This window comes from Panthera tigris, chromosome D1 (genome assembly GCF_018350195.1).
Source record: "Panthera tigris isolate Pti1 chromosome D1, P.tigris_Pti1_mat1.1, whole genome shotgun sequence".
NCBI lineage: Eukaryota > Metazoa > Chordata > Mammalia > Carnivora > Felidae > Panthera > Panthera tigris.
The window spans coordinates 81,252,886-81,266,438 of record NC_056669.1 but is presented as its reverse complement, the minus strand read 5'-3'; the positions used below and the strand labels follow the sequence as shown (position 1 = coordinate 81,266,438).

Here is a 13,553-nt window from a genome sequence, read left to right as displayed (position 1 = left end):
GACTGCCCAGTCTGCAGATTGAACATTTTCCTAGATTCCTGTCTGTTGACCAACCACGTCACTCAGTTAGACTCGCTAGCCACCATGCTTCTCTGTGACTCAGCTTCTGAAAAGACCTCCTTGCGAATTTTAACCAGCAACCATGACGTACCTCATGTCCACCTGTCTGGCTTCTGCCTTCCACGTCTTTTAAATGACTCACCCTCATTTAGTCCTTCTTCAAATTATAGAATTTAGAGAGGCAATGAAAACATTCTGGTTTGCGGAAATAGAAAAACGGGTGTTTAAATTTTTATGAGAAAGGGAGAAGAGTTAGAGTCAAACTTTGTCAATCTCAGCCCAATAGAATTGCAGTGGCATGGAAAATTCAAAGCATTGGACAATTCTTAAAAATACTAAATTTGTGATTTATCTTGTTAAGTTATTCTGTCCTCCTGATTTTCTTAGGAATGTTTTTACAATAACTAGATGGAGAGTGGACATGTTGGGAAACCGCCCTGGGATACAACATGTACTTTGATCCATGCATGTTGTTAGTAATGGGAACTGGATTTCTCTTCAAGAGAGAATTTTAGAGTTTGATAAATAATGGCAATTTCTGGGGCACCTGGAAGGCTCAGTCAGTTGAGTGTCTGACTTTGGCTGGGGTCATGATCTCACAGCTTGTGGCTTTGGGCCCCACATAGGGTTCTGTGCTGACAGCTCTGAGCCTGGAGCCTGCTTTGGATTCTGTCTCCCTCTCCCTCTGCCCCTCTTGCAACTTGCACTCTGTCTGTCTCTCTCTCAAAATACAAATAAATGTAAAAAAAAAATAGCAATTTCTTAAAGTGGAACATGAGGGCACCTGGGTGGCTCAGTTGGTTAAGTGTCCAACTTCGGCTCAGGTAATCATCTCATGGCTCATGAGTTTGGACCCTGTGTCGGACTCTGTGCTGACAGCTCAGAGCCTAGAGCCTGCTTCAGATTCTGTGTCTCCTTCTCTCTCTGCCCACCCTACCCGCACTCTCTCTTTCTCTCAAAAATAAATAAACATTAAAAAAAATTTAAAAATAAAGTGAAACATGAGCTTTGGGTAAAAAAAAAGTAAAAATGTGAGTGTGAAAAAATATTAGTTTAGCAATGATTATTTTAGTTACTTGTATGTTTGATTTTTAAGGGGGTATGAATCTGGATAAAGAATTAAAAATGCTGCCCCTGCTGCACAATGAGATTTTTAGGGTGATAGCTCTGAGCTATCTGGTCCTGTGGTATTGGATTACAAAACTTATAGAGTTGTATACCATAGCCTTTACTGCCTGCAAAACACAAAACAGCCCAGATGTCAAGGGAATTCAGGATGGAATGCAGACTGTGACAAATGAATCTAACTATATTATAAATATAGGGCATAGTCTCCCTGAAGGGTGTGGGAAAGAAAGGAGTTGACCCAAATAACTCAGGAAAATTGTGTTTTGCCTAGATTCTGTAAGGATAAAGGCAAAAAGAACTGTACAAAAGCACTGGTGAATTTGTTTCTCTCAGGGGGTACAGTTCAACAACTCTGACACCATTTTCCATGTTTGCTAGGGTTGAAAAAAATAAGTAAATATATTTTAGATGGTTAAGAATCAGGTGGCAGGTTATTTACTGTTAGAGAAAAAAAGTGACAAATCTGCCGGCTGGGGTAGGGGCTAGGGTTTCCTATATGAATAGGTCAGTACAGATATAAATATAGATATATGTGTTTACAGTGGTTACTATGATGCACATATTTCCCAGCTCTGTTCCTTGGGAGGGTTGAGAAGCAATGGCACCCAGTAGCAACCAGCACACCCAAGATCTTGTTTTCTTAATGCTAGTCTTCAATAAAAGGAACCAGGACTCTTTGGAGAAATGGCTGCTGGTTTTTAGGACTGGACAGGAAAGACACAAGATAAGCCTGGAGTATCTTATAGTATTAGAAAGTAAGGGGGTGAGGAGGAGATGAGGGCATATCAGAAGGACACGGGCCAACCAGAAGGAGCTGCTGATGGCCAAAGCTGTAACAACTTGAGTAACAAATGACAATCATTGGATTATCTAAAAAATAAAATAAATTTCCATAGATTCATGTCCGTTGAGACTGAATAAATAAGTAAATAAAGAGTGTGCATGCTGGGGAGGGACAAATCTTATCCACAAGGAATGAGGGAAATAGAAATCAACAGAAATCACCAATAGAACACCATAGTGGTAAATGCTGCAGGCAAGATCCCCTGATGATTGCCAAAGTCAGCCAAGGAAGCTTTAAGAAAAACCTGAATATCAGCCTAGTTTCAAACTATCTCCCCTCCAAAAAGTCATTCCCTGCTGTAGTGGTTTTCATATCGTTTCAAATGTTTTGATATTCTCCCTCCAGGAGGTGGAGACTAATTCCTCTTCCCATGACTGTGGGCTGTACTTAGTGTCTCACTTCTAGGAAAGAGAATATAGAGAAATCTGGCCGAAGTCACCTGAACCAAGTGATCACGGTTAATGTTACTGGTTGATATGGACTCCCTGGTCTGATGTTACTGGAACTGCAGTGTCACCTCCCTGGGATTCTTCCCTCCGACCCAGAACGTCTGTATAATCATGAGAGAACACCAGACGAGTCTGAATGGAGAGCTGTGCTACAGGAAAGCTAATCACTACTCTTGAAAACAAAGTTACAAAAGAGAAGGAAAGACTGAGAAACCATCACAGGTTGAACCCAAGGAAAGAAACCAAATGCAACGAGGTACCATGGATTGGACCCTGGAACAGAAACCTGAATAAAACCCACAGTGTGGTTAATAGTATTGTACCAGTGTTAATTTCTTATTTTTGATACATGTACCATAATTATACAAATGTTTCTAAATGGTTGTGTAAATATACCAGAGTTATATCTAAAGGAATGATGGGTGAAAGTTATATGGAAACTCTTGATACTGTATTTTCTTTTTGTTTTGTTTTTATAACTCTAAAGTTCTTTTAATATAAAAAAAAAAACATGCTGCTCCTGAAGTTCATACATGAAAATTCAGAGATTTGGGGGTTTTTGTTTATTTTTATGAATATTGTATATTTTGTTATTTTTCCATTTTAACATGATAACTTGTCATTTGGTAGAAGAGTATTTAAACATAGTTCTTAGTACCTGGAATTTATTTAAAGTAAGGGCTTTATCCCACTTTACTTTTGGTCTTTTTTTTTAAGTTAACTTTATTTTTTATTTTTTAAAATTTACATCCAAATTAGTTAGTATATAGTGAAGCAATGATTTCAGTAGATTCCTTAATGCCCCTTACCCATTTGGCCCATCCCTCCCCTGCAACCCTTCCAGCAACCCTCAGTTTGTTCTCCATAGTTATAAGTCTCTTATGTCCTCCTCCCTGTTTTTCTGTTATTTTTGTTTCCCTTCCCTTATGTTCATCTGTTTTGTCTCTTAAAGTCCTCATATGAGTGAAGTCATATTTTTGTCTTTCTCTGACTGACTAATTTCGCTTAGCATAATACCCTCTAGTTCCATCCACATAGTTGCAAATGGCAAGATTTCATTCTTTTTGATCGCCGAGTAATACTCCATTGTATATATATACACCACATCTTCTTTATCCATTCATTCATCGATGGACATTTGGGCTCTTTCCATGCTTTGGCTATTGTTGATAGTGCTGCTATAAACATGGGGGTGCATGTGTCCCTTTGAAACAGCACACCTGTATCCCTTGGATAAATGCCTAGTAGTGCAATTGCTGGGTCGTAGGGTAGTTCTATTTTTAGTTTTTTGAGGAACCTCCATACTGTTTTCCAGAGTGGCTGCACCAGCTTGCATTCTCACCAGCAGTGCAAAAGAGATCCTCTTTCTCCGCATCCTTGCCAACATCTGTTGTTGCCTGAGTTATTAAAGTTAGCCATTCTGACAGGTGTAAGGTGGTATCTCATTGTGGTTTTGGTTTATATTTCCCTGATGATGAGTGATGTTGAGCACTCTTTCATGTGTCAGTTGGCCATCTGTATGTATTCTTTGGAGAAGTGTCTATTCATGTCTTTTGCCCATTTCTTCACTGGATGATTTGTTTTTTGGGTGTTGAGTTTGAGAAGTTCTTTGTAGATTTTGGATACTAACCCTTTATCCGATATGTCATTTGCAAATATCTTCCCCCATTCTGTCAGTTGCCTTTTAGTTTTGCTGATTGTTTCCTTCGCTGTGCAGAAACTTTTTACTTTGATGAGGTCCCAATAGTTCATTTTTGCTTTTGTTTCCCTTACCTCTGGAGACTTGTTGAGTAAGAAGTTGCTGCAGCCAAGATCAAAGAGGTTTTTGCCTGCTTTCTCCTCGAGGATTTTGATGTCTTCCTGTCTTACATTTAGGTCTTTCATCCATTTTGAGTTTATTTTTGTGTATTGTGTACAAAAGTGATCCACGTTCATTCTTCTGCATGTCACTGTCCAGTTTTCCCAGCACCACTTGCTGAAGAGACTGTCTTTATTCCATTGGATATTCTTTCCTGCTTTGTCGAAGATTAGTTACCCATATGTTTGTGGGTCCATTTCTGAGTTCTCTATTCTATTCCATTGATCTGAGTGTCTGTTCTTGTGCCAGTACCGTACTGTGTTGATGATTACAGCTTTGTAGTATAGCTTGAAGTCTGGGATTGTGATGCCTCCTGCTTTGGTTTTCTTTTTCAGGATTGCTTTGGCTATTTGGGGTCTTTTCTGGTTCCACACAAATTTTAGGATTATTTGTTCTAGCTCTGTGAAAAATGCTGGTGTTACTTTGATAGGGATCACGTTGAATATGTAGACTGCTTTGGGTAGTATTGACATTTTAACAATATTTGTTCTTCCTATCCAGGAGCATGGAATCTTTTTCCATTTCTTTGTGTCTTCTTCAATTTCTTTCATAAGCTTTCTATAGTTTTCAGCATATAGATTTTTCACCTCTTTGATTAGATTTATTCCTAGGTATTTTATGGGTTTTGGTGCAATTGTAAATGGGATCAATTCCTTGATTTCTCTTTCTGTCACTTCATTGTTGGTGTATAGGAATGCAACCGATTTCTGTGCATTGATTTTATATCCCGCAACTTTGCCAAATTCATGAATCAGTTCTAGCAGTTTTTTGGTGGAATCTTTTGGGTTTTCCATATAGAGTATCATGTCATCTGTGAAGAGTGAAACTTTGACCTCCTCCTGGGCTATTTGGATGCCTTTTATTTCTTTGTGTTGTCTGATTGATGAGGCTAAGACTTCCAGTACTATGTTGAATAACAGTGGTGAGAGGAGACATCCCTGTCTTGTTCCTGACCTTAGGGGGAAAGCTCTCAGTTTTTCCCCTTTGAGGATGATATTAGCGTTGGGTCACTCATATATGGCTTTTATGATCTCGAGGTATGCTCCTTCTATCCCTACTTTCTTGAGGGTTTTTATCAAGAAAGGATGTTGTATTTTGTCAAATGTTTTCTCTGCATCTATTGAGAGGATCATATGGTTCTTGTCCTTTCTTTTACTGATGTGATGAATCATGTTAATTGTTTTGCAGGTATTGAACCAACGCTGCATCCCAGGTATAAATCCCACTTGGTTGTGGTAAATAATTTTTTTAATGTATTGTTGGATCTGGTTGGCTAATATCTTGTTGAGGATTTTTGCATCCATGTTCATCAGGGAAATTGGTCTATAGTTCTCCTTTTTAGTCGGGTCTCTGTCTGGTTTTGGAATCAGGGTAATGCTGGCTTCATAGAAAGAGTTTGGAATTTTTCCTTCCATTTCTATTTTTTGAAACAGTTTCAAGAGAATAGGTGTTAATTCTTCCTTAAATGTTTGGTAGAATCCCCTGGAAAGCCATCTGGCCCTGGACTCTTGTTTTCTGGCAGATTTTTGATTACTAATTTGATTTCCTTACTGGTTATGGGTCTGTTCAAATTTTCTATTTCTTCCTGTTTCAGTTTTGGTAGTGTATGTGTTTCTAGGAATTTGTCCATTTCTTCCAGATTGCCTATTTTATTGGCATATAATTGCTCATAATATTATCTTATTATTGTTTTTATTTCTGTTGTGTTGGTTGTGATCTCTCCTCTTCCATTCTTGATTTTACTTATTTGGGTCCTTTGTTTTTTCTTCTTGATCAATTTGGTTAGTGGTTTATCAATTTTGTTAATTCTTTCAGAGAACTAGCTTCTGGTTTCATTGATCTGTTCTACTGTTTTTTTGTTTTTGATAGCATTAATTTCTGCTCTAATCTTTATTATTTCCTGTTTTCTGCTGGTTTGGGGTTTTATTTGCTGTTCTTTCTCCAGCTCCTTAAGGCGTAAGGTTAGGTTGTGTATCTGAGATCTTTCTTCCTTCTTTAGGAAGGCCTGGGTTCCTATATACTGTCCTCTTATGACTGCCTTTGCTGCATCCCAGAGGTTTTGGGTTTTGGTGCTTTCATTTTCATTGACTTCCATATACTTTTTAATTTCTTCTTTAACTGCTTGGTTAGCCCATTCATTCTTTAGTAGGATGTTCTTCAGTCTCCAAGTATTTGTTACCTTTCCAAATTTTTTCTTGTGGTTGATTTCGAGTTTTATAGCATTATGGTCTGAAAATATGCATGATATGATCTCAATCTTTTTGTTCTTACTTAGGGCTGATTTGTGTCCCAGTATATGGTCTATTCTGGAGACCGTTCCATGTGCACTGGAGAAGAATGTATATTCTGCTGCTTTAGGATGAAATGTTCTGAATATATCTGTTAAGTCCATCTGGCCCAGTGTCTCATTCAAAGCCATTGTTTTCTTGTTGATTTTTTGACTAGATGATGTGTCCATTGTTGTGAGTGGGGTGTTGAAATCTCCTACTATTATGGTATTACTATTGATGAGTTTCTTTATGTTTGTGATTAATTGATTTATATATTTGGGTGCTTCCACATTTGGCGCATACATGTTTACAATTGTTAGGTCTTCTTGGTCTATAGACCTCTTGATTATGCTATAATGCTCTTCTGCATCTCTTGATACAGTCCTTATTTTAAAGTCTATATTGTCTGATATAAGTATGGCTACTCCGGCTTTCTTTTGTTGACCATTAGCATGATAGATAGTTCTCCATCCCCTTATTTTCAATCTGTAGGTGCCTTTAGGTCAACGTGGGCGTCTTGTAAACAGCATATAGATGGGTCTTGTTTTCTTATCCATTCTGTTACCCTATGTCTTTTGGAGCATTGAGTCCATTGACGTTTAGAGTGAGTACTGAAAGATACGAATTTATTGCCATTATGATGCTTGTAGAGTTGGAGTTTCTGGTGGCATTCTCTGGTCCTTTCTAATCTTTTGTTGCTTTTGGTATTTATTTATTTATATTTATATATATTTTTTCATCTTTTCTCCCCTCTGAGAGTCCCCCTTAAACTTTCTTGCAGGCCTGGTTTAGTGATCACAAACTCCTTCAATTTTTGTTCGTCTGGGAAACTTTTTATCTCTCCTTCTATTTTGAATGACAGCCTTGCTGGATAAAGAATTCTTGGCTGCATATTTTTTCTGATTCAGCACACTGAATATATCCCACCACTCCTTTCTGGCCTGCCAAGTTTCTGCAGATAGGTCTGTTGCAAACCTGATCTGTCTTCCCTTGTAGGTTAGGTACTTTTTTTCCTTTGCTGCTTTCATGATTTTCTCCTTGCCTGAGTATTTTGTGGATTTGACTATGATATGCCTTGTTGATGGTTGGTTTTTGTTGATTCTAATGGGAGTCCTCTGTGCTTCCTGAATTTTGATGTCTGAGCCTTTCCCCAGGCTAGGAAAGTTTTCTACTGTGATTTGCTCACATAACCCCTCTACCCCTATTTCTCTCTCTTCCTCTTCTGGGACCCCCATGATTCTGACGTTGTTCCTTTTTAATGAGTCAGTGATTTGTCTAATTCTTAAATTGTGCTCTTTTGCCTTAATCTCCCTCTTTTTTTCTGCTTCATTATTCTCTATAAGTTGTCCTCCATATTGCTGATTCTCTGTTCTGCCTCGTCCATCCTTGCCTCCGCTGCATCCATCTGTGATTGCAGCTCAGTTATAGCATTTTAAATTTCATTGTGGCTATTTTTTACTTCTTTCATCTCTGCAGAAAGGGATTCTAATCTATTTTCGACTCCAGCTAGTATTCTTATTATCATGATTCTAAATTCTGGTTCAGACATCTTGCTTGTGTCTGTGTTGGTTAAATCCCTGGGTGCTGTTTCTTCGTGCTCTTTCTTTTGGGGTGAATTCCTTCGTTTTGTCATTTTGAAGGGATAAAAGGAATTAATGAGGTAGAAAAATTGAAATTAAAAAATTAAAATTAAAAAAATATTAAAATTAAAAATTAAACACACACACACACACACACACAGAAATTGAATAGATGATGCTAGATCCTAGGTGTGTTTTGGTCTGAGTGTAGAAAGTGGTTTGACAGATTAGAGAAACAAACAAAAAAAGGGGGGGGAGAGAAAAAAAGGAAGTCATTAGAGAATTTGAAAAAATGAATACACTCAAGTAGACTAAAATACACAAATGTAGAGAATATAGTAGAAAAAATTATAGAAAAATACTTTTAATAAAAATTAAAAAGAAATTTGAATTTTTTAGTTTTCTGTATTTAAGAAAAAAGAAAAGAAACAAAAAAGAGAAAAAAGATAAAAAAAAGAAAAAGGAATAGACAAAAAAAGAAATTGTTTGAAAATTTGAAAAAGGGAATACACTGTAGTAGACTGAAATAAAATGATGGGAGTAAGATAGAAATTGAAAAAATTTACGTAAAAGCAAAAAATATAGTAATAAAAATAAATAAAAATATTTTTAAAAGAAGTTTAAAGTAAAAATGAAGTTTTTTCCTTTCTGCATTCAATAAAAAGAAAAGAAATGAAAAAGAGAAAAAAAGAAAAAGAAAGAAAAAAAGGAAATTGTTTGAAAATTTGAAAAAGTGAGTACACTGAAGTAGACTAAAATAAAATGATGGAAGTAAAGTAGAATTTGAAAAAAATTTACACAAAAGTAAAAAACGTAGTAATAAAAATTAAAGACAGATATTTTTTTAAAAAATTGAAAAAAAATGAGTTTTTTCTCTTTCTGTATTCAAGAAAAAGAGAAGAATTGTAAAAGAGAAAAAGGAAAAATGGAGAGAAAAAAAATTGAATAGATGAACCTGCTAACAGATTGAAGTATGACTGAAATTGCTTCGTTTTCCCCTAGAGGTCAGTCCTTGTAGCTCTTTATTGTCCATAAAGTAAGCCGGCGGTGCGGTATGTGTTCTTGAAGAGTGAAGTTGGCCCAGTTGGTCAGGGCTCAGTGTAACAGCTCCACTCTCCCCTAGATGGCGCTGCTAGCCTACTGGGGTGGATTGTTGCGGTGCTCATTGGTGCGCATGCGCATGTGCGGGAGCGGTTCAAAATGGCGCCATCCAGCCACCCAGTCTGTTCTCCAGGATCGGCAAATCATGCACCAGTCCTCTGTCTTCAGCTCTCATCTACTCCCTGCTTTTCCACTCTCCGTGACCAGGCCCCCGACAGTACCTCTCTCCTGAGTTTTGTCTCAGATGCGGCTGTTTTTCCCCGGCCCCTTACTTCCGAAGGACTGCGGCTTTGACCCGCTCCGCTCCTCTGCGGGAGGGTCTCACTGAGTAATGGTGAATGAGCAATGGCCGAGTGTCAGCTGCACCCAGGAATGCCCACTGGACCCTGCTGTTGCAGGTGCCCCGAGACTGTAGCCAGGTGCCAGCCTGCCCCAGAAAAAATTGCGAGAGAGTGTAGCCTCAGCGTTTCAGGGACCATGGAAAATTGCAACACACATCTGGCACCAGGCTTCACCCTCAACAACCTTGCCCCAGCACCAGTGAATGTGGCCACCTTCCGGGGTCTGCTGGGACCAGGTGGCTTCAACAGTCTCTACCAAATGTCCTTCCAGCAGTGGAACCGCTTTTCCCTGTGTGGCCCGAGAACCTCCCAGACCCCAATCTGTTCCCGGGGATTCACCTTTTCCACCAGAGCACCGCCAGGTATGGAGCTGCGGAGTTGCAGCCTTTACGCTCCCCTTGTTTTACAGTCTTAATGGAATTTAAACCCTCTCCTTTCTCCTTTCTCCCTTTTTAGTTTAGTCCCTGCGGCTGTTTCCAGTTTTCCATTTTCTCTCCGGCTGCTTTTGTGGAGGGGTGTTTTTCCCGTATGCTCCCCCCCCCCCCAGTCTCTGTCCTCTCTCCACCCCAAAAGGGGTTCCCTACCTTTTGGGGCTTCTTGCTCCCCAAATTCAGCTCTTCGTATCATGTACCTGCTGAATTCTGTGGCTCAGGTTGTGCAGATTGTTGTGGTAATCTTCCAATCGGTGTTCTAAGTGTGTAGGATGGTTTAGTGTTGGTCTGGCTGTATTTCATGGACGCAAGACACACAGAAAGCTTCCATGCCGTTCCCCCATCTTGGCTCCTCCTACTTTAGGTCTTAAAAACAGAACTAAAGTCAAAATGAATAATGATTAAGACTAAGGCAACTTAGGTTATGAATGTGCAGAGACAGCTACATTTCATTCAGTATAAAGCTTTTGCTGAGCAGAGAAGAACTTATGTTTGGAATATTTCCAACAGAGTATCATCCACAGAGAAAAATGCATAATTTCAAATTAAATACATGAAAGGAAACTGTAATTTCATGGTGTCATTGGGGGAGAGAAACAGCCTATTTTTTGCCATAGCTTCTTTTATTTTTGTAAAATGTTTATGTATTTTTGAGACAGAGAGAGAGAGGGAGAGCACAAGCAGGGGAAGGGCAGAGTGGGAGAGGGAGACACAGAATCCAAAGCAGGGTCCACACTCTGAGCCCAACGCAGGGCTCAAAACCATGAACCACGAAATCATGACCTGAGCAGAAGTCCAACGGTTAGCCACCCAGGTGTCCCTAGCGTCTTCTATTGTTTGAAAAATGTGTCTATATAATATATATATTTAGGTCAACCAAATTGTTCTTTTTAATCCATCTCTAGTGATTTGAAATCATGAAACAATAGTGAGCTTATAGACTATTGAAAATATTCTGAAATGGTTGCACAATGTTGTGCAACTACTGACTCTAGTTATAAAACTTTAATGGCCACAAAATAAACCCCATTCTAATTAAATGGTCACTCTGCATTGCCCCCTCCAGGCAGCCCCTGGCATCCACCTATCTGCTCTTTGTTCTTTGGATTTACCTGATCTGGATATTTCATATAAATGGAATCATACAATATGTGACCTTTTGTGTCTGGCTTCTTTCACTCAGCATAATGTTTTCAAGGTTCATCAGTGTTATACCATATATCAGTACTTCTTTTATGACTAAATAATATTCCATTTTTATGAATATACCACATTTTTTTTAATCCATTAATAGGTTGTGGACAATTGGTTGTTTCTACCTTTTTTCTTTTTTTTTTAAGTTTTTTTTTAAAATTTTTTAATGTTTATTTATTTCTGAGACAGAGACAGAGCATGAGTGGAGGAGGGGCAGAGAGAGAGGGAGACACAGAATCAGAAGGAGGCTCCAGGCTCTGAGCTGTCAGCACAGAGCCTGATGCGGGGCTCGAACTCACAAACTGTGAGATCATGACCTGAGCCGAAGTCGGTCCCTCAACCGACTGAGCCACCCAGGTGCCCCTTAAAGTTTTTTCAAAAAATATTTATTTTTGAGAGAGAGAGAGAGAGAGAGAGAGAGAGAGCAAGCAGGGGAGGAGCAGAAAGAGAGGGAGACACAGAATTCAAAGCAGGCTCCAGGCTCTGAGCTGTGAGCACGGAGCCTGATGTGGGGCTTGAACTCATGAACCGTGAGGTCATGATCTGAGCTGAAGTCAGATGCTTAACCAACTGAGCCACCCAGGCACCTCAACCTTTTTTTTCTTTTTAAGTTTATACGTTTATTTTGAGAGAGAGAGAGAGAGACAGAGAGTGAGTGGGGGAGGGACAGAGAGGGAGGGAAAGAGAGAATCCCAAGCAGGCTCTGTGCTGTCGGTGCAGAGACCTATGCAGGGTTCGAACTTACGAAATGCGAGATCATGACCCAGACTGAAACCAAGAGTCGGACACTTAACCGACTGAGCCACCCAGGCACGCTGGTTGTTTCTACCTTTTGCATATTAGGAATAATGCTGCCATCAACATCTGTGTACAAGGTTTTGTTTGAATAAATATCATATTTTTAATATTTTTTGTGGATACTAACATTGTTTCAGCCACACTTCTTGACACTGCCTATTACCTCCCACCCTGATCTGTTTTATTCACTTGCTTTCTCATCCTGTTTCCCTTGGCTTTTGTATTTACATCTTCTGGTATGTAATGGGGGTGAGCATATGCATTTCCTCCATCCTTGTACTTTCTTCCAGCACAGAACTTGAACTAATTAATAAAAACTTTTCTTCATTTTTCTCAAAAATGTGCCTCTACACTAGATTTCTTTCTTTTCTTCCTCAATTTTGGTCATTGTCTGATAAGTGTTGATTGTGGATGAGGATTATTCTTTTTTCTTCTATGTTTCACAGTAAAAAACTGGATAGTTTTAGAAGATCTAAAATTGGGGGTAGAGCTTTGCCCCTTTTATAGTAAGCATGCCTTTATGTATGCATCTGGGTTTAATTATAGTTGGCATCTCTGAACTCTGAAGGAAAATATGCATTGCTGAGATGTCATGTGTTTCTGGCAGTCTAAGAGTATAATCACTCAAATGTAAAGTCACTCCTCTGGCTTTCTTTAACCTGGCCTCAAGGGCTGTCTTACCCCCCCCCCCCCCCGCCCCTGAACTCCTAGGAGGGCCTCTTTTTCACGTCAGTCCCTATCTACTCCTCCTCTGATTTGACCTTATTTGCCATTTAATCATTCACTCTAAGTAATATGACTTAACTTCTTTATGGTTGTCTCTTGCCTCCCTAACTAGATTATAAAGCTCTGCTGAACAGACTCTAGCTGTGTTTATTTTTTATATGCTTCACTGCTCAGCATATATAACAGGCGAGCAATAAATACTTGCATTGGTGACTCACGAAATCCAAAAAAAAAAAAAAAAAACCCAGCCCTTTTAAATATACCTAACTACTCAGTATTATTAAGCTAAACAAGTTTAAAAGTGTTCAGATTCATTTTTTGTTTGTGTCCCTTTTTTATTGAAGTATAATTAACATACAGCATTACATTAGTTTCAGATGTACAACACATTGAGGTGACAATTCTGTACATCACTCAATGCTCACCATGGCAAGCATAGTCACCTGGAGTAAATACCCAGGCGTGCATTTGCTGGGGGTATGGTAGTCACATGTTGATTTCTTTCTTTTTTTTTAAGAAACTGCCAAACTCTTTTCCAAAGTGGCCATACAACCATACAATGTTATTACAGTATTATTTCAAATTCATTTTTTAGTATAACGCTTATTATTGGGACTGATAGCAAGTTTAGAAAAAGAGTTTTGTGTGACAGGTATGGCAACTGAATTCCTTTTCAAATCTAGTTAACATACTAGTGTACCTTGGTGATTCTAAAAATGTGTGCTTCAAATCACCTGCATCAGAACTCTATGGTGTTGGTTAAAAATGAAGAT

The 13,553-nt window shown here is 38.8% G+C and overlaps 1 protein-coding gene across 5 annotated transcripts in view; it reads left to right on the top strand.

Moving 5' to 3' along the window:
• The window catches only part of CCDC34 (coiled-coil domain containing 34), a 188,373-nt gene that overhangs the window by 44,163 nt on the left and 130,657 nt on the right, over positions 1 to 13,553 (top strand). Inside the window, exon 5 of one of the 5 annotated variants that reach the window (XM_042958108.1) lies at positions 2,438 to 2,793. The exons of the other annotated variants lie outside the window; for them this stretch is intronic. Coding sequence (XP_042814042.1) covers positions 2,438 to 2,451 — 14 coding nt within the window. The 3' untranslated portion in view covers positions 2,452 to 2,793. Of the gene's footprint in view, positions 1 to 2,437; positions 2,794 to 13,553 lie in introns of those variants that run through there. 5 annotated transcript variants of the gene reach the window in all.